The sequence below is a fragment of the Camelina sativa genome, chromosome 19 (genome assembly GCF_000633955.1).
Source record: "Camelina sativa cultivar DH55 chromosome 19, Cs, whole genome shotgun sequence".
Taxonomy (NCBI): Eukaryota; Viridiplantae; Streptophyta; class Magnoliopsida; order Brassicales; family Brassicaceae; genus Camelina; species Camelina sativa.
Window position 1 is genome coordinate 7,300,163 of NC_025703.1, and position 20,673 is coordinate 7,320,835.

The 20,673-nt window shown below is 36.5% G+C and overlaps 7 protein-coding genes across 8 annotated transcripts in view; 1 reads left to right on the forward strand and 6 right to left on the reverse strand.

Moving 5' to 3' along the window:
* LOC104765333 (F-box/kelch-repeat protein At1g24800-like) lies at positions 1,018 to 2,420 on the reverse strand. The gene has a single exon (XM_019241098.1). It carries the CDS (start codon positions 1,728 to 1,730, stop codon positions 1,146 to 1,148), a length of 585 nt encoding a protein of 194 aa, XP_019096643.1. The 5' UTR covers positions 1,731 to 2,420; the 3' UTR covers positions 1,018 to 1,145.
* LOC109130792 (F-box/kelch-repeat protein At1g24800-like) lies at positions 1,782 to 2,396 on the reverse strand. Its single transcript, XM_019240828.1, has one exon. The coding sequence runs from the start codon at positions 2,394 to 2,396 to the stop codon at positions 1,782 to 1,784; it is 615 nt and encodes a 204-aa protein (XP_019096373.1).
* LOC104765334 (putative pentatricopeptide repeat-containing protein At3g15130) lies at positions 7,346 to 9,864 on the reverse strand. Its single transcript, XM_010489027.2, has one exon. The coding sequence runs from the start codon at positions 9,664 to 9,666 to the stop codon at positions 7,597 to 7,599; it is 2,070 nt and encodes a 689-aa protein (XP_010487329.1). The 5' UTR covers positions 9,667 to 9,864; the 3' UTR covers positions 7,346 to 7,596.
* On the reverse strand, positions 13,818 to 14,273 carry LOC104767522 (F-box/kelch-repeat protein At5g51250-like). Its single transcript, XM_010491536.1, has one exon. It carries the CDS (start codon positions 14,271 to 14,273, stop codon positions 13,818 to 13,820), a length of 456 nt encoding a protein of 151 aa, XP_010489838.1.
* LOC104765336 (uncharacterized exonuclease domain-containing protein At3g15140) lies at positions 14,477 to 16,797 on the reverse strand. 2 transcript variants are annotated; one of them, XM_010489029.2, is made up of 6 exons: positions 16,413 to 16,797; positions 15,908 to 16,110; positions 15,560 to 15,640; positions 15,186 to 15,311; positions 14,973 to 15,096; positions 14,477 to 14,889 (listed from the first exon to the last, which is right to left on the reverse strand). In XM_010489029.2, exons 1-6 carry the CDS (start codon positions 16,680 to 16,682, stop codon positions 14,689 to 14,691), a joined length of 1,005 nt encoding a protein of 334 aa, XP_010487331.1. In that variant the 5' UTR covers positions 16,683 to 16,797; the 3' UTR covers positions 14,477 to 14,688. The 2 variants fall into 2 exon arrangements, with proteins under 2 accessions (XP_010487331.1, XP_010487332.1); XM_010489030.1 differs by having other exon boundaries at positions 14,810 to 14,901.
* LOC104765337 (E3 SUMO-protein ligase MMS21-like) lies at positions 16,889 to 19,062 on the reverse strand. The gene is made up of 7 exons (XM_010489031.2): positions 18,867 to 19,062; positions 18,553 to 18,624; positions 18,213 to 18,323; positions 18,026 to 18,136; positions 17,746 to 17,885; positions 17,376 to 17,452; positions 16,889 to 17,276 (listed from the first exon to the last, which is right to left on the reverse strand). Exons 1-7 carry the CDS (start codon positions 18,954 to 18,956, stop codon positions 17,131 to 17,133), a joined length of 747 nt encoding a protein of 248 aa, XP_010487333.1. The 5' UTR covers positions 18,957 to 19,062; the 3' UTR covers positions 16,889 to 17,130.
* LOC104765338 (AP-5 complex subunit zeta-1-like) overlaps positions 19,319 to 20,673 on the forward strand; it is a 4,667-nt gene continuing 3,312 nt past the window's right edge. Inside the window, exons 1-5 of the mRNA XM_010489032.2 lie at positions 19,319 to 19,613; positions 19,715 to 19,861; positions 19,984 to 20,075; positions 20,162 to 20,258; positions 20,605 to 20,648. Coding sequence (XP_010487334.1) covers positions 19,512 to 19,613; positions 19,715 to 19,861; positions 19,984 to 20,075; positions 20,162 to 20,258; positions 20,605 to 20,648 — 482 coding nt within the window. The 5' untranslated portion in view covers positions 19,319 to 19,511. The remainder of the gene's footprint in view (positions 19,614 to 19,714; positions 19,862 to 19,983; positions 20,076 to 20,161; positions 20,259 to 20,604; positions 20,649 to 20,673) is intronic.

Below are 20,673 nucleotides of genomic sequence, written 5' to 3' on the forward strand. Positions count from 1 at the left end.
AAAAAAAAAATACTAGAAAATGGGAGAATTGATGTAAAATATGAGTCACGCTCATTTGAAGCGATTGAATCTCAGTCACGTGATGCCCAGTAAACCAAACCGTCGATTTCTCAAGAACCAATAAGATTCGAGTTATGTTTGACTTAACACACGCAGCTCTTAAGGCCGAAATTGGGCTTAGTCGTGGGCCTCTTTTTTTTTTATTTTTATTGGGGTGCTATTTTCCCATATTTTCGTACCAACAGTTGACGCCAACCAATTCCATTTTTACGCATGTAAACCTCATAAATATACAGAAGAAAATGGGAGAGCTCGCTCTTATCAACTTTAGACCTCTAAATCTGCAAAACCTTCTCACCACATCACATTTTCTTCTTCCGTATGCTTGTCTTAAAGTAAGAGAGAGACTAATCTTCTCGAATACTCAAAATCTCTATTGTATTCTAACTTGACTAGCGTATAAGACGTGTGTCTTGGTCAAATATGATACTTGTTGTGTGGACTTAGGAAAAGAAAACTAGCTAGAGAAGGCTGACAATAAGTAAACTTGAAAGATTCTTTCATGATTTCATCTGACAACTACTTTTCACCGATAATCAGAGCTGATAATACAAAAATGATCACATATAGACCAAGAGTTGGTAGTAGGTTTTTTCAAGACAGGGATTCCTGATACTCATCCTTTGTCATTCCTAGTACGTATGTGCTATGACTTTTTATCAAAAGATTGGTCAGTCCGGGTTACACACGTTTATAGGGAGGCTAATCGTCTTGCCAACGGTTTAGCTAATTATGCTTTTACTCATCAATCAGGCTTGAAGTTGTTCGATACCTGTCCGAAAGCTCTTCTCTCTCTCTCATGATGGAAGATGCGCGTGGGGAGGCGACCTCTCGATGGAAGATGCGCGTGGGGAGGCGACCTCTCGATGGATTTGTTCGTAACTTTCTTTTCTTTTTTACGGGAGGCTTGTCTCCCTTTGTCTTACCAAAAAAAATAGAAACATGAAAAAGCCGAAATCCTTATTAGTTATTACGATAATAAATGTGGCTGGAATCTTATAAACATTTTATACAGAGCAAACTATTTTGGATTAATTAATTCAGAGCATACAACGGTATTAATGAAGATGATGATTGACTAGCAGTTAGATTTGCTCATCTCTTTCTTTCCTTTTGCGCGGTTGGTGGTTGATTTGCACTAAGCTTGGGAGATAAGAAGAGGAGCACACAAGGGGGGGAACAAATATTTTCGGAATATATCCGAAAAGGCCAGGTTCCCCGACATAGACATTGGGAGCTTCTCCCAGACTCACAGTTTTGAAGAAACCGTCGTCTCCAATGATAAAAGCAGTGTGATACCGGGGAGTCTCGGAGGGAAGAGATCCGTCTAATTCGAAAACCACGGCGACTTTCTCTTTCTCGTCAATGAAGAAGCTCCCAGAATTATGGTCAAACCAAACAGCATCAGTGAGTAGTGGTCTCATATCCACATTAAAAAACTTGCTCCAAGACACAGCACTAGGATCAATCTTAGTGGTAAGCCAAATCTCCAATGTTTCAATTGAGTCTCCACCCCGCTGAAATAGCAGGGCGAGCTGTTCTTCTCTAACACATGAGAGGGTCACAGTATCTTCAATATAAGAGTGAAACGGAATAGGCAGACGCGGGCCAAATCTCTCTGTTGTAAAATCAAAACAGAGTAAGAAATCTGCAACTTCGTCCTCCTCCATTTCACCGCTGGATTCTCTTAGTACGGGAGCAAAAAAGTCAAGCCCATCCTTCTAAGCATTTCCCTTCAAAGACACGCCACGCTGATAGAATTCTACCTCCCAGTCGGGTCTGACGTCTAGAACCCTCCATGAATTAGACCCAAAGTCATAGATCTCGAACCCGAAATAGTGTATTGAATGGATGCAATTATCCACAAACCTCAAGATTTTGTGGTGGTTACGGTCGATGTCGTATCCCAGAGCATACCTGTCTAGTCTGTGGAAACTTGTATTGGGTCCTATCCACCTTGTTTGCCCCAAATAAGGGTTCCACGCCAAGAGCCTCGAGTTGTCCTTGAGGACGCATAACAATAAGCCGCCGCAGTGAAATACTGTAGATACCTCGACTTGATCAAGTAAAGCTACCTGCTTTATAGATAAATCAACCGAGTCTTCTTCTTCCTTGCGGCGGAGATGGAATCTGACTGAACAAACCTTGGAATCCATCGTCATGAACCCCAAAAAATTCTGCCTTGATGCTGCTGCTTTACCCACAATCCAATCTTTGGATAACGCGTGCCATAATTTGCTAGTGGATCGCACTGCTGCCAAAGATGTTATAGGAACCTTGGCGAGTATCTTGTCCCCTACCACTTCCGGTGGAAGATCGCATATCCTCTTACTCATTCTTCCAACTTCAGACACACGCCGTCTCGCAAAAAAAATATAACTAGGGCTTTCTCTCTACTACATATCTTATATATATACAGAAAACCAAAAAAAATGGATAAAAATATATTAACAATTGTAGTATTACACAAACCGGCAGTTACATTATTTCTATAAACTAGATTTTAATCCGGTATATTGCGAGCCGGTTTTATGATGAATTAATTTAAAAATGGGTTAAGTCTTAAAAATTATAAAATGTAAGATTGTATAATGTATAATCTTGAAATTAGTAAAATTTGTTAATTTGAGACATACAGTTTCTTGGTCTTGGTGTTTATGTATAATGACTGTATAATTTTAATTTTAATTTTGATTCGTGTAGAAGGTCTACAATTCTAGACACTTGTTTGCATCAGACCAACAATGTTTCCTATTAATGTTAGTGTATAAAATCTATGTTTTTATAACTTAACGTATTACTTGTACATCCTTTTTAAAAAGAAAAAAAAATCACATTGGGTCTGTAGAGGCCCATTAAAAAGAAGACTGATTGACCATCAAATATTACTGATTCTAAAATTGTGTGGCCCAGTTTTTAACAAAAATAATACGCTGATTCTCTCACTCTCTCTCACTCGTTTTTGTCTGTATCGTTTTTGTTGGATATGAAGAACATATCCGGATCTTTTTTTGTCTGTCCGGATGTCCTTCGAAATCCACCGTTTTATTTCCTCTGAAACGATTAAAGTTCATACAGCGTGCGATGAGATGGAAGTTGTCCAGTTTTAGATCTCATAATCTCCAGAATTATAAAGTCACGAAGGTATTTCTTCATCCAAAATTGTACCATGAATCTTGGGGTTTGATTTTTAGTCTTTCGGTTTGCTACTATGAAATTTGATCCAATCAATTTTCTGTTTTCTACAATCGGGTTTTGGGAATTTTGCTTAGGTAGGATTGGATATTGTTTAACTAAGAAATTTGATAGTTCTAAATGACATTCTTATTACTCCAACTGCGTTCTGTGTTTTATTCAAAAACTTCTGTAAAACTGACGGATCTTTGTCTAATTTGCAGGTTTTATATGTCGATTTTCATTTACAGAGTTCCTGAAACTCAAATAAATAATCGTCTATAGTGTAAGATACGTGAATTTTCCTTTTTATTTCTCTTTTATTTCCAAACTAAAAAAACATACCTTATAAAGTAGAAGTTTAGTATGACCATCTATAGTAACAGTTTATAATGTTCTTTATTTGAGTATATTCAAAGTAGATTAATATGTCGCTGTTCAGGTTGGACCTGAATATCAATGATGGAATCATATAGAAGTTTTGTCAGAGAAGATAAGAATCCACTCCAGTCTTTCTTATGAATTGAATCTGATAAACATTACTTTATATATGATAAAAATTACTTTTACATATTTGTTGTGTAGGTTAAATTCAAAGACAACATGTTAATGAAAACTAATCATCTACGGGACTTGTTTCTAAACACCAATTCAGACCAGATAAAGGGGTATGTTTTTGTCTAATTTGCAGGTTGTATATGTCGATCCTCATTAACAGAGAATATTATAGTGTAAGATAAAAGCTTTTTTTTTCTTTTTCTTTTTTCCTTTTTAGATGTATTAAGATCAGTTTGGTTTCCAAAAAAAAAAAAAAATATTACAGCAAATTTCTAGTTTAGTATGATCCATTATAGTAGCAGCCTTATAATGTTCCTAATGAGTATAATAATAGGCGCTTCATATGTCTCTGTTCAGGTTTTCGATCTGAATATCAATGAAGGAGTATGTAGAAGTTTGGCAAGAGAAGATAAGAATCTATTCCAGTCTTTCTAATAAAATGAATCTGATCATTCTACTTTATATATGTTAAAACTTACTTTCAAAAAAATATTTGTTGTGTAGGTTAAATTCAAAGACAACATGGTAATGAAAACGCATCATCTACGGGACTTGTTTCTACACACCAATTCACACCAGATTAAGAGGTATGTTTATAGATAGATATTACTGATATATATTGTCTGATGCATGAAATAATATTCAGAACACAATACGTATTTAAATTTTTATCGTATTGAATTTGCGATTTTGTTATGTGTCAAATTAAATAGTAATTAGGGTCCAACAATATTGTTTTTCATGATCACTTTTAAACTTAGTCATATTCCCCATTCGAATTTGCTGTGAGATGTTCTTATTTTTAAGATGCTTAGTTTATGCTATTGGCGACTTAAAATTACGAAGTCAGAATGAAGTAGTTTAAACTTAATACTAAGTTTTCAATTTCTGGCATAAAACTACACTGAACAATAAAAAGTTTTTGTGGCAAGAGTTACGATGGTAAATAAGCAAAAAAAAAAAATCAACCCAGTATCTTCAGCTAACCTCCTTCCAAATTAGCCATCTACAAAAATATAAATATTTATTTCACCATCCATATACTTCTTTATTATTCCAAATTCTGAAACACCTCTTTGAAAACCACATTAGTGGTCTGTCTTTCTATCTTGCCTTCTTTGTTGACAATCAAAATCTTCAATCCCTTCTTAGAAGTAACCCTAGATAAAGCAACATATAGCTGACCATGGGAGAACATAGGTTTTGGCAAATAAAGTCCCACCTTCTCTAGCGATTGGCCTTGACTTCTGTAGGAATCCTTTCCAAATGTTTTCTCGTTCCACACAAACCAAAAAGACAAATGTTTTGCCAATGACGTTCTTGATAGCGTCAGGTAAATCTTCAGGATTTGTAATCTTAAAGCAAGAATAATTTAGATTTCAATTAAAAAGTAGTATGAATAGAATGTGTATAGATTATGAACATGTTGATTACCTCATCCAATGAACCACCAAGAATAGAAGCTGCAGATTCTCCAATAACCTCAAAAGCAATACTGTCAAATAACAGAAATTTGGTCTCTGCAGTATTGTCCATGACTTTAACGTAAATCATGTATCTGCAATGCCAGAAACATAAGGAATTGTAAACTAAAATCTAGAAAGTTAAAATATATATCCGCGGTTCCTATGTTTACAATCTTACCTTGGAATGACATTGGTCACAGCTGACCTGCAAACATCACACCAAAACTTTGGTTTTTGTGGCTTACTCTCAACTCCACCAAATCCAGTGCGTATATGAGTCACTTTTTTATTACAGGACCGACAACTAAAATAATACCAAGTCCAGTCGGTATCAATTGCGTAGATGGTGCTCATTACCCTTACTTTCCCGACCTGAAATTAGTGATATAGCATTCAAATGTAATTTCTTAGTTCGATTGGTTGATTCATATATAAATGATTTTTTCAATATGTAAACATAGATACAAACCTCAACTGGATCGATAAGTAACGCGATGGTTTTCCTTGGATATTGATTGGTGTCTTCTGATTTGACAGCCACCATCTGCAACTTTGGGACAGATTCACGGAAAGAGAGAGACAAACCATCATTTGAAAGGTTGTATGACATCAGATGCAAAGTGTTATAGGTCCGTTAAAGTTTTATCATATATCAGTTTTAGTTTAACAATATAAGTACTTACAATTTGATGAAATTGTCAACTTCTATCCAAGCAGGGTTGAGATGTACTTGTGATGCATCACAAGAATTAGACAGATATCTACTTCCTGTTACATATTTTTAAAAATATTTGATATAAATTCATCTATATTTTCATTTGTATTTTTTTTTAGGAAGGTGGGAGCCGGATATTACCTTTGTATGTTTTCACTTTCACAAAGCGGAGGACGCAAACCACAATGACATCATTTGATGCCTGGCAGGCTCCAAATACTTTGTCAGCGAATGAGCCCCACAAGGTACATGATACCCTCTCGTCCCTATCAATCAAAATCTGATTTTTGTTCATGTTTTTTTGAATAAAGGCTTAGAATTTTATAGACAAATGTAATCTTTCGTCCCGCATCTCAAACACGAGTTTATGCATTGGCTTGTTATTAACTTCAACTGTCTCCATATCAGCAATGTTCACCACTTGACCGATCACATCTGCAAATTTTGTACCACATATAGAAACCATTAGAGGAAGTTAATGTTTTTAAATCGTCCATACTTTAAGAATATAATAACAAATCAATAACAATTACCAATCAACATGTTAGTGTTAAGCTCTGGATCCTCAACTCTTGCAAACTTTATCAAGCTTAGGAAGTTTGAGTTGGACTTAGGATCACTAACAACAACATAGGTCCCATTGACAAAACTAAGTTTGTACAAATGAGTGGTCGGACGGAACTGGCCAACCGCATGAGTGAGTGAAAAGGTCTCGATGAACCTCCATGAGCCAATGGGAAGGTGGTTGACATAACGGTTCACAAAGTCTTTTTTCACGGACCCGTGTATTTTCATTCCCTATAATATATAATATAAAATAGTGGGGGAAGGGAAACTGATGAAAAGCATAGATTATATATGAAAGTGATACTCACAGTCTCGTCAGCCAAAATGAGTTCAACTGTTTCTCCTGTGGCAGTTGTATACTGGCGCCAATTATGAAGGACTTTCACCTGGATTCTCCATGTAGTCTTGTATGGACGAAGCCGCCATTGTTTTAGGTAATGATTTATTTAGCTTTGTTTGTTTTGATTCTATCATTGGGGAGACTGTGTTTATATAGTTTGCAATTGAGACTGCGTAAAAAAAAAAAGAATATACGGGATTTTATATTGTTGGGAAGTTTAGATTTTTTTGCTGATAGGATTAGAATATTAAGTTCAATAATTTGCGTATGTTTAGGAATACGGGATGTTATAGGTGGGATATCTTTGGAGATTGATATCAAAGTAATAGTAATTGATTATGATTGATTGTTGAATTTGCAGAAAATTATATGTAACTTGCGTATGTTTAGGAATATAGGGATGTTATAGGTGTGATATCTTTGGAGATTGATATCAAAGTAATAGCAATTGATTGTTAAATTTGCAGAAAATTATGCGAAGTCGAAGGAAGAAGTTAACCATGTCTTATACTTTCTATATTTTCGGCCAACGAAGCTGTGTTATTTTTTAATTTTTTTATATTAATTATAATTAGAATGACATTATCTGTAAATAAGTCTGAACTCCAAGCTTTCTTATGAAAAATGTTGTGAAAATGTTAATATAGATGGAGAAAACAAATTAATGACATACAGTATCAGCGCGTATGCTTAGCAGAAGTAATCAAGCTTGAGGGTCACCAGTAATCTCCACAAGAACAACAACCATCTTCAAAATTGTGAAACCGAACAGCATCTCTCACAACAAAGGCTATTTTCGTGATTTTAGACAATGCCTTGATGAACTCATGACAATCTACGCATACCCTCAAGTTCTTGAACACTCTTATTGTCTTTCCTTTCTGGTTTAACCCGCCTGATGCCAATGCCAGACCGATCGCTAGCTTTTCGCTGTGAGCTCTAAGGTTCTCCTCCTTCGACTCATCGTCTATATCATGCAGCTCATGTTTCAGGCCGTAAACATATCCCAATTCTTCTCTTAATCTTCTTTCAACTTCTTTCAAAGTTTCTTGGATCATATGTGTCAGAGGATGTGAATCCTCTCCACTACGGAAGAAATGTACCTCTCTCTCAATCTCGACCCAGCTCATACCAGCTTCTTTCTTCAACCCTTTTATACTCCCAAGCTCTCGTGTGTTCCCTTGTTCGTTCCAGTAACCGGCTTGCCCATAAAGGTTGGACATCATCACGTAATTTGCAGGATTCTTTCCATCCATCCACAAAAGAATCTTTCCCACTTCTTTCCCTAATTCGATGTCCCCATGTAATTGACAGCGGCTAAGAAGTGTTTGCCATATTCCGACATTTGGTTTAATCGGCATTGTGTCAATCAGATGTTTAGCTTCCTTCAAACGACCAGCTCGTCCTAACAAATCAACTACACACCCATAGTGTTCTACCCTAGATTTGAGTCCCTGTGTCTCTAGTAACTTAGAAAAAAGTTTTTCACCTTCTCTGATCATACCAGAATGGCTACAAGCTGAGAGTACAGCTAAATAACATACCTCATCAGGGACAATGTTATGTCTCAACATTTTGTTAAAAGTATCAACAGCTTTATGGCCAAGCCCGTGCTTCCCGTAGCCAGTGATCATTACAGTCCAGGAGATGACATCTCTCAACTGCATTTCCGAAAAACATTTCTCAGCCTCATCAACTAATCCACACTTGAGATACATGTCCACCACTGAATTCGAAACAGATGTCTCTAACCCAGATGGCAGTTTAACAACAAGTGCATGCATTTGCTTCCCTTGCTGCAAGAGGGCAAAATCAGCAAAGACTCCAACGATGCTAGAAAGAACAAAACTGTCGATCCGAGAGTTAAGCTCCTGTAGTTGCTTAAACAAACCCATCGCCTCCACAAAGTCACCCTCTTGAGCATATCCAAGAATCAATGAACTCCATGAGATCATAGTCTTTTCCTTGATCTGATCAAAAGCTTTCCGAGCACTATATACATTTCCACACTTGACATACAAATCAACAAGAGAACCCGTGATGGCTGCAGAACTCGGACAATGGAACCCACTCCTAACTAGAAAACCATGTATCTGTTTCCCTGCATGAATCATACCAGTGCTACTGCAAGCCTTTAACAAGCTAGTCAAAGTGAACTCGTCTGGACTTACCTTTATCTTTGCCTCTTGCATCATCCCAAACGTAGCCAAAGCTTTACTACCATACCCTGCATGTACGTATCCAGCTATCATCGCGTTCCAGCTTATAAGACTCCTATCTACCATCAAACGAAACACTTTCTCAGCTTCATCGACTCTTCCACATTTTGAATACATGTCAAGTAAAGAATTCCCCACCTCAACCATCATTTCAAAACCAATCTTCAAGCAAAACCCATGGATCTGCAAACCCTTGTCAAGTGCGTTAAGCAAACCACAGACTTTTAGATTCGTCGAGAAAGTGAACTCGTTTGGGTAAATACCCTGACGCCCCATTTCTGTGAATAGAGATAAGGTTCCCTTAAGGTCACCGTTAAGTACATGTCCGCTCATTAGAGCCGTCCATGAAACAACGTTTCTCTCAGGCATACTGTCGAACACCTTATAAGCAATCGACGGTTCTCTGCATTTACAGTACATATCGATAAGATAGTTGCTCGTAATCAAATTAGACACCGATCCGGACTTGAGAAGAAAACAGTGAACTTGACTCCCTTGATTAGAAAGCCCCTTCCTTGTGCAAACTCGCAAGATACTAACAAGGTTTTGTCGCTGATTCGGATTCATCAGTTCTTGGTCCAAATGAAACACGAATCTCAAAATTGACTTTGTGGTATTTTTACAAACTCAAGCACATCACATGAGCAATTACTCGAGTTTGTAATTTATACAAAACTCACATGAGAGTCTTCCTCAGTCAGCAAGTGCAGAGCTACAGTGAAGTTTGATGAGAAAATGTAGGGAACCAACACAGTGCTATTAATTAATCCTTTATAAAACAAAACGAAGTGTAATATAAATTATCTTAAAACAAAAACATATGTGAATCTTTTACATATTTTAAAAAAATAATAATTATTAAATTTAAATATATATTTTTTTTGATTAAATAGATATTATTTAATTTTAAATTAATAACAATTTAAGATTTTAAATATTTTTAAAGATTACTTTTTAAAATTTACAAAACATCAATTGTGAGACAAAAAAATATTGCAAAACATTAATTTTGGTCGGAGTAAAAATCTTCTTCGAGTTCGAGCTGTCAATCTCTCTGTCAAACTATGAGGCGAATCTACGTGGTTATTGGGTGGGCACGGGGATCTACGTAGCGTTGGAGTGTGGCACGTTGCCCCACACTGATTGTTAAAAATAATTTAATGTATAGTTGTTATATTAGTTCTCGTAGCTTATTTGGTAGAGAAGTACCCCATGCATCATGTTAGGTGAGGTGTTCGATGCGTTACTTTCTAGTTTTTTAGTTTTTTTTTTCCTCCACAGCCCTCGCTCACTTATTTTAATTAAAAATAGCTTAATGACTCATCTATTTGATACTTCATAAAATATAACAAAAACCAAACTCAAACATAGACCTTTAAATTATATGTACATTAGATAAACTAAAAACTGATATAATATGTTTTACTGATTTACTAGTTTTGCAATATCTATTAAATAAAAAGTGCCCCATACAAAAAAAAATTCTAGATCCGCCCCTAAATGGACAGTGGTATAACTTGTTTTCCTAGTTCATTTGGTATCAGTGTGCCCCATCCCAGGCACCATTGGTAAACGAGTTCGATTCTCCTCAAAATCTTTTGGTTGTATTTTTTTTTTTTTTTTTCATAGCCAACGTTCCCTTATTAAATGGTCTACCGTCTACCATATGTTTTTAATTATTCTTTCTGATTGGTTCAATAGTGTTTCGGTCTTATTTATTTTCTTACTACTTTATACTTTCTAATAAAATTTAAATCTTCTTTTCCTACTACTAAATATATTTTTATTTACATTAAAAAGTATTTGCAAAATTAGTATACAATATTATTAATTTTTTTGTAGTTTTATCTAATATATTTAGAGGATAAACTTGTGTGAATAATATATGTTTAAATATAATTTTTATTTTAAATATATCTAATATGCAATTATATATACATTTAGAAATCATTTCCGTTATTAGGTTGTCAGATGAGTTTTTGAGGTGTTCTATTTCATAGATACATAAAACCTAATGTGAACCAAACTGGGCTCTATCTCTACAATCATAGAGAATTTACAAACATATGGAGTAGAGGTTCACATTAGTTTTATGCACGTATGGAGTTATAGTGAGAGCAGCACTCCTGGACAAGATCAAGTTGATCTCTACCCCAGTAAGCCAGCAATTTCTGGAGGCTTCCAGAGTTTCATTTAGATCTGATATGCACAACAACAAAAACCGTCAGAGATTAAATAGAGATTTCAGATATGGATCCTTGAACCTAGGTTCAATAATACTTTGCGACGTTGTCTTAGGCTTCATTCTGTACTACTATAAACGACCTAGCTATTCAATACTATCATTCAATTCAATTAATTGAAACAATCAAACTTGTATTACTAGAAACACTAATGTTACAAAGTTTGTGTTATCCATCTTTTAATTCAGTGTTATTCAATATTACTAGGGAGGAGACCCCGTGTTATGCGGGGTTATTTGCTATTATTAATTTTTGTTATGGTTTTCTATTTATTTTTATATCCTACATGATGTTGATTTTTTGTACATTTTTCTTATTTGTTTGGCTATATTTTGCTGTTTTTCTTAATTTTAATCTTATATTTTATTTATTTATTTATGTGCATGACGTTGTCGTTATCTATGTCAATAAATATTTTTGGTTTAGTTTTGAATATGTTTTTTAATTATTAAATTAGAAGCTTAAACTTAAATGAAAATGTGACCAGGGTTATTAATAAGGTAAACCTTTTGTTTAGTCCTTTTTTGTTTGACTACATGTACTTATTTTTTTATATTTCCGCATTTTATTTTGTTGTCATATTTTTAAAGATTTTTGAAATCAATTTATTTTTATTTGTTTGGGTTACTAATAAGCTTGGTACATGCTCTATGTGTTAGGAAGGATCGTTTATATCTAATTGTATTTGGTTTCATCGATCGAGTTTTTGTTTTAATTTATATGACTCATAGTTTATTGATTTTGTGTTAAAATGTTTTACAATTGAGCATAACATGCATGAGCCAAGCAATAAAGTGCTTGCTAATTTTGTTTTTTGTTTATTTAGGAAGTGATCTATATTTTGGACAATTGATGACAGATTTTAATGGTGCATTTAAATATTTTTAATCGTGGGAATAACTTGATGAGCTCCATGCTCATTTTCTTAGTGCACAACCTTAAGAGCTCATATTATGAACTTGATGAGCTCCATGCTAACCGTGGATCTAGGCTTGATGAGCTCCATGCTAACCGTGGAACCTTAAGGAACTTGATGAGCTCCATGCTCATTGGAGCTCAACCTTAAGGAACTTGATGAGCTTAGGTAGAATAGGTTGAGCTCCATGTATGGGGCACAACCTTAAGGAACTTGATGAGCTCCATGCTAACCGTGGATCTAGGCTTATGAAGGGTGGGGAATGTGCTCCATGCTCATTTAGCTAAGTTGTGTGGTATATCTGTTAAAATCAACAAAAATATCAGTTCCTTAAGGTTGTGCCCCATACAAAAATGACTTTTGCATCCGCCATTGCCGTTTGTACATTTTGGATCCATAGAAATCAACCGCTGTCATCATCAGCCGCAGTCTAATCTTTAGGGTTCTTGTGTCTCTCGTGAATAAGGTTGACGATGAAGAAGATTAAAACGTTACGTTATATTTGTTAATTGGATTTTTTATTTGGGCTAACCTAAATCACACGTTCATGGGTATTATTATACATGTAAACTTTGGCTTTTAAATTTATATATTATTGGTTTTTTTTTTTTTGCTATCTATGGTTTATTTCAGTGGCTTGTTGCTGAACCTGTACTAGTAGTTGAGGTGGTCGTTTTTGTTCAATAAGCACATGTAACTCTCCCCCTGATTAACCCGTTGAATTCCACATCGAGTGTTCCATCCATCTCCAAGGTTTGTGTTCCATCCATCTCTAAGGTTTCTTTTCTCCCGTCGTTTATGTGGCATCGGAGGTCTATTACCAAAATAAACAAAATGATATAGATAACCAAAAGAAAAGACACACGTTCAAGAAGGCCTTTGTGACTCTCACACAGCACTTATCAAACAGTAGCAGCAAGAGCATTCACAAAGCTATAATGTAAAGGGACTGTAAGCACATGATCAAACCACTCAACTTTCCCCTAAATTTCACTACTACTTTTGTGCCTTTCAATTGAAATCACTGCACACCAAAGTCTAGATTGGCAAAGCAGAGAGGGGAGCAACAACGGTAAGCAGCTGAAGCAAGGGCGGAGAGCAGGGAGTTGTAAGCTGGGGTGGGGAGGAAGACCTAATTTTTTTTTTAATAAATAAAAATGCTTGAAACAAATTTATTTATGACTAATTTTATTAAAAAACAAAATTATAAAAAACATCTTGTTCAGAAACAAATAACGAAAGAAAAAAAAAATCATCTACGAACTCTCCATATATGTTCCATAAAAGAATATTGAAAGCATATTCGAGTATATTGTTGATTATTTGGATTCAAGTCAAATATTTTTTTAGCAGAATATTTTTGTTTCAAAATTAATATATTTTAAGTGATAATTATTTAAAAATAATACCCCAAACTCTCTCAAATCCAGCGTCATAACGCTTTACTTTTTATAGCAGTTATCATTTTCTTTAACACGTGTGAAAGGGATAAAATTATTTTTGATTGGCGTTGAGCATGGGCGTTTGACACATAACGCTTGCAAAAACGCTTTGCCAATCTAACACCAAATCAGCGTCTGAAAGCCGGTAAAAGGATCATTAGGCAGCTCATCGTCCCATAAAAGAGCTAGCTTTCCGCCATAGTCAGCCAATCTAACACAAGAAGCACCAATGAGCTTAGGTAGTCCTACCAAACCCTTCAAATCTCTCCACATACTTACCTCAGTGTCATACCATAAGAGCTCTCTTTGAGAAGCAGAGTAGACAACATTCTCTATCTTGCAATAAGAAGATGGAGAAATTTGATTCTCCATCCATGGTTCAACTGTGTCCCATCTATCTTCCTTAGATATGTAAGCCAAGGCCTTTCCAGCAAGTGCCGCCACATGTAAATTCCTGTCAATCCATATGCTTCTGCAGTAAAGAAATCGGTAGTCATTGATCTCGCTGCAAGGAATGGGATCAGGATCCCAAGTTTGTGTTTCTGTGTCGAACACCTCCACGGTGTTCTTCATGTAAGGGGAATGGGAATGGACATCATCACCGTAGTTCCCTGCTACATATATCTATCTATCAAGGACGCTAGCAGAGAGCCAAAATAGCTCCACCCGCAAGCTTGGAGCCTCGCGCCACGTGTGAGACCGGCAAAAGGCATATAAATACAACCAAAGAAAACAAAAAAAAAGCAGAGCAACAAGAGCGGAATGGGAAAAAAGTCTTGGCCTGGGCGTTCGGTTCTTTCGGTTAATTTAGATGAAGAAATTTAGTATTCTAGTCTCCACAAAACCTTTCAACCACATCACGTTTAGACTTAACCACAGTGTCTTGTCTTCTTAGAGTTATCAGCATAATACTCAAACGACTTGACGACTAAGTAACTAATTTATGGATCATAAAGCTTGTTGTGTTTGTCATTTATCCTTGAGAACTTTACTTGATCCTGTTCTTGAACAGAAACTCGACGTTTCTTGTATTGGATTTGCTTCTTCGAGCTGTGATCTTAAGAACTGCACCATCCGAGAGCATCCGTTGGACCACCCTCGTGATGTTCTTTGTGTCATCAATTCCCAGATGGTGACTTCCCATGAGCTTTATTCCACACTGCTTCATCATTGACACCATTCCTCTGGCCTGTCATGTCATCTACTACTGATGAGTTTATATAGTAACACACAATAGGATGATGATGCATATAGATCTATCCAAGTTGTTACCTCACGGCCGTAGAAATTCAAGTAGACGTCTTTGAGATTGATCCATTCCATAAAATATGGCGGAAGCTTGATATTTGACACCACGCATTGTTCAGGAATCTTTGTCTTGATGTCCCAATTTCCACTAATTACATCAACTTAATCAATATCCTAAACATGGACAAACTCAAGAAAATTCACATAGGAAGCTCGGCTCTAAATGTTAATTCTCACCAGGTTACAAAAGCTGCGTTGTTCAGAGCCCCATCTGTATCTTTAGCCCACAAGCAATGCTCAGCTAACCAAGCTTCAAACTCCTCAACAACTTCCTTAAATGGAATAGCTGTGTCATGCCACACACTGCAATTTGACTTTGAAAAAGTTAATGCAACAGTCTGAATCCAAGAGAGGAAAAAGGTGTTTGGAGAAGTCCGTGGACTTTAAACCAATTCCATTTATTACTAATTATGGCAGCAGAACTTAATCAACTAAAGCATTTGGCAACATATGCATAAAGGATCAGGTTAGTGCAATTAAAACATAACAAGCATTGAAGGCCTGTAGCCATATCTAAATCTACAACCGGAAGTATAATAGAATTAGCATACCGATCAACACCGAGTTCCCCATACTTGCCTTCGATGTATTTGTTAATTGCTTGCTCACTCATTTTTGTGGGTCTTACAAACCTTACCAAGAACAAAGAAAAAATAATAAACCACATTGTAAAATTGAGAAATAAAATTCTTAATGAACACACAATAAACCAACTTGTGAAATCTAGCTATGAGCAATAAAACTCCTAAAGAACATCAATTTAATAGCTGTTCTTGTGTCTAACTATGCACTAACAAGTTCTTACACCAATGACACAAAACTAAACCATTCAAACACCCCAAGACCCTTTGACCATTAATAAAAGAGTAATGTCATTAAAGATTGGAAGCTGTTATAACCTGTGGAACAAGTCTACGACTTCCATGGTATTGGCATCTACGATCAAAACAGGAAACTCAAGAATCTCAACTTTTCCTTCCAAGTCAATAACCAAGAAAAAGTTGAATTCTTGTGACTTCTTTCTCTCAAGATCAGCAGCAGTCACTGGAAGCTCCTTGGAACAATCATGGTTAAAAATCTCCAAATGGGCAGGATCATCCATCTGATGACACCAATGTTAAACTTCATCAGCCATGTTTCACAATTATTTAGATGTATATAACAAACGAGTAAAGTAACGATCTCGAGACACAAACAATAAACAAGTTCCAAATCTCGCTCAGACATTTCATCGAACAAGTTGCAGACATTGCATAGTTGATAGAAGTTTCGCATCAAAGCGCTTGTCTTAGAAACTATCACACAAAGCAGGAACCAACCAGAAATTAAGAAAGACATGGGATTTAACTCGGCTGTAGCAAAAACAAAATTTAAACAAGAACTACGAGTGGCGAAGTGTTTTACCTTTGTGCACTTCCCGTGAGTGTAATACAAACACATGGGTCTCCACCTCGCAATTGCACTTGTTTCCATCAACGAAAAAGTAGAAGGAGAAGGTGAAGGAGAAGAAGAAATGTCAGATGGAGAAGGAGATGAAGATACAGAGTGCGAAGAGTTGCACATGATTCGTTTGGTATGAGCTAAAGCAAACGTGGCGCGATAAGAGAACCGGCTATCACGGAAAGGACTAATTCTCGACATCGAAACACGAAATGCAGAGAAAGCGGACGCCATTTTCGTCGAGTAGCTTGACGATTAAAGATGAAAAGATGCTTCCTAATTCAGAGACTGGGGAAAACATAAAGCTACTGAACTGTCTGTTACAAATTTACCCAATCCAAATCGAACCAACACTGAATTTAAAAAACCAAACTGATTTATATCCACACAAATACTAACCACAGCCAAACCGTACCAAGAAAAATTAAGGATAAACCGACTAGACCAAATAATGGTTTATAAATTGAAAATTCTGAACTTCAAGACTAGCCCACAGGAGATGAACATATATACTTGGGCAAAACGAGCAGTTGAATTCAGAGATATTTACATCCAAAAGTGGAAACAATTTAGTAGCTGAATTCACGTTGGATACAATAAATACCGAATGGACTAAGAAGAGCAAAAGTTGTGATGTTTTAATTGCAGCGGCTAAAACCCAGTCTAAGAGATGCTTTAATCTCTAATCTTTATTGACATCTTCTGTGAAGTCTTCAATCACCTCGGCTCTATTAGATTGTTTGTTCAACGAGCGCATCTCCTCGATTTCGAACTTCAACGTTGCATCACAAAACACTTTGTTGCTATTCTGCAGTTTACCTCGGCATCCTGAGGATTTCAAGTGGTCATAGGGATGGAAAAATCAGCATGAAAAAAACAAGGGAATCTCTATAAGTTCGGTCGAGGTAAGTAAGAACTATATCTTACCTGCAACAGGACAATTTGGATTTTTGACTATGTACTGCAGGATTGCAGCTTTCTCATAGACGTGCCTGCAATCCACACTGCAGCCAGAGAAGGATCAGAAAGACTCAGTATCAATTTTACCGCACAATCAATCATCTATCATTCATGTAAGCTATCCAGCACAAAATGTGATTACTTCTACGCTACATAAAGAATAAAGTAATATTTCAAGTTTTATGATTACATATAGAAATCAGTATCGAGTAAATATGGCTTTAAGGAACATCCTACACAGACATCAAGCAAAGGAGAGGACAAGCAAATCATCCGAACAAAACAAGACATCCGAGTTAAGGTAAAAAATGAGAAAGACAATACACATTCATTGTACCTGCGAACTGGATCTGCTAGTTCAGTGACAGGCTTCCCGCTCAAGGGGCAAGTCATATTTAGGAGAGGGCACTGAGTACTGGTCATGACAATGTCCTCTTCGTCGTCACCAGGCATAGGTTCACCTGCGTGATGAACATTCTGCAGCAAAAATTTGACAAGAAACTTATATGGAAATCGGAGTATAGACCAATCGAACTTATAAGCAATACTTTTCTGACAAAAAGAGAGAAAACTGAGGAACTAATGGTGTAGAAAGTTAAAAAAAAAAAATCGCATACCCAAACTGCCTCCCTGAACTGGCGCATCAAATGTTCATTTTGTGGCACTGAAGAAGGTGCAGCCTTGAGCTTTGTGAATTCATCATCAAGCAACTTTTGGAAATTCGTTAACTGCAGTCATGAGAGTGAATCAGTCTGCTAAACCTAATAAGCAATTACGTAACACCTGAAAGAATAATGGAAGTACCTGTTCCCCAGGTTGGTACCCATTAGCAACAGACTGAATTGCTGAAGAACGGTGATTACAGTCACTATATAAGTCCAATAGCTCAGCCACGGAATTTTCAAGATCTTTAACCTAGTGGAACCCATAATATCAAGGTATAAAGAGCATTTAGGAAAGAAAAAAAGCAAAGACATACATCAAGGAAAGAGTTTGGCTGAAATATATGTGATAACAAGTTGACAATTAGCCAAGAAACCATCACAATAGACGAAATTCAAAGTAGTTCCCTTCAAGTTAGTGTGAGGAACAAACCAAATAATTTATAGGGCTAATTAGAGAAACTAAAAATTGAATAACCAACCTTATCAGTTTGATTTTCTTTCTCCAATTGAACAGCAATGTTCTTCATCACTGTAACAGCTTTGCGGATATCCTGGAAAGAGAAGTAAACATAACCAGGCTACTATGATGCAATACGTTGTAGGATATACCAATTCAAACGAAAGTCAAAATATAAAGCAGATTCTTCTTAGGCTCTATACTTTTGCCCCAAATTCAAAATCCCTTGTTTTACTTCCAACTAGTCAAAACCCAGAAACCGATATATACATCAAAAAAAAAAAAAGGGCAAGAATAACAAAAGTGAATGTGGTTTGAACGAAAGAAAATACTCACGGCAAGCGTGGAATTGTTATCAGATACAAGGACCAGCGACGCGTTTTGAATCCTTCCGGCAATTCCGTCGGAAGAGGTCGCTGACGCCATGTTTATTGCTCCTTCGCTCCAATTTTCTTCTTCCGAGGTTTGTTTTGGAGGGAGAATTAGAAGACGGAGAAGAGTGTGAGAGAAAGAGAGAGCCTGAGGAATACGAAGGAGGTTTCCAGAAAAAAATGCGTGCCGTCTTCTGCTGCTATAACCGACATGTAGTTAATTTTATTGAAAACGTGGAGAACCCAAGTCGTTTTCGTATCATCGCAACCCTGTGTAGTGTGTTCGTGTAAAGCTTTAAAAGGCCGCAGCCCAATAGACTATACAACATAGCCCGTCTAGGGTTTGCTTAATAGTTAATAGACTGTCGGCCGTTTTATATTACTATTAAACGAGACGTAGTTAAAACTGTTCAAACTTGTAGAAGACATGTGGACAACAAAAGATGGCATGCAGTTTTAAGGATATAGATCTCTGGAAAACGTCGTCGTTTGAGCTCCAATTCTCCAATTCCCGGGACTCGGAGTCGACGAAGCCGAAGAAGGCCATAGCTTCCCCAACTTCTTCAATCTTCATCAATCCATCATTTGAATTTCGTTTTAGCTTGAGAAAATGACCGATCAAGAAGGAGACTGGAATTTTTATCTGAGAATCCTAAGCAATAGCGCGCGGGATTCAACGGATCCTGCTTCTGATCCATCTATACTACAATCAGTACGCAATCTTATAGACTCAGCTCGAGAAAAATGATTTAGTTTTAGATGAACAAAAGGGATTCATTTGCTTAGGTTTTTGTTTGAATGTGTGTGGATTAGGTGAAGAAGCTACATGGGTTCTGTAAATTGGAAAACTCAGATGATCTTGTGGCTAGAATTTATCCCCAAATCAATAAGGTCTTCCAGCGTTCGGTTGCTTCACTGTCTCAGTCCGATTCAGGGTCGTCCAAAGGCCTTCTCTTGCTAGTATGTTGTTACTCTCCCTGAAAATTTTCAACCAAATTTGTTTCAGAATGAGTTTTTTTTTTCCCTACGGTTTTGGGTTCTAGCGTATGATGCATTCAAAGATTATGTGTTTTGTGTTTTAGGCCATTCTTCAGTTTTTTCTTGATTTTGGGGATATGGTACTGCACGATGCTGACCCAAGTTTGAGGACTTTCTTCCGCTCGTGTCTTAGCCGGTATGGACTTGCTTTTTATGTTTTATATTGGTCGTGTATTGCTTCATTGTTCCTTCATTCTGATCATATGTGTTTTCTACTATCAGTGAGTTTTCAGATACTGATGTTGCAGAGGCAACTTGTGAATTCCTTATCGCGAACAAGAGAAAGCTCTTAGCGTCTTTCCCAAACTTACTCCCCCAGGTATATAAATTAGGAAAAGTAGCCATATAAATCCTAAAAACTTGCTTTTAGCTTTCAGCATCGAGAAAAGTACTCTCTTAATTAGCAAACACCTTTATTTCTTTGGTTATTCCTGTGTGCATCAACATATGTAAGAGAACTGTTTGCTTTCATCTTTCTTATTTTGTGTCCATATACTTTCCAATTGTTAAAAATGTGCGAAATCTTTTTAGAATTCAGTACACTATTGCTACTTATCCACCGCTTTAACAATGAAGCCACAACAGACACGCTTGCTCTGGTCAATTGACCTATACGGATTTACATATCCATCTTCTCCGTCTAATACAAGAAATTGTATCTGCAGTTTTTCCCTTTGTTGCTTAAGCTCATTGCCTGGAATTGGGAGAAGTAAGCTGGAAAATTCTTGCTATTT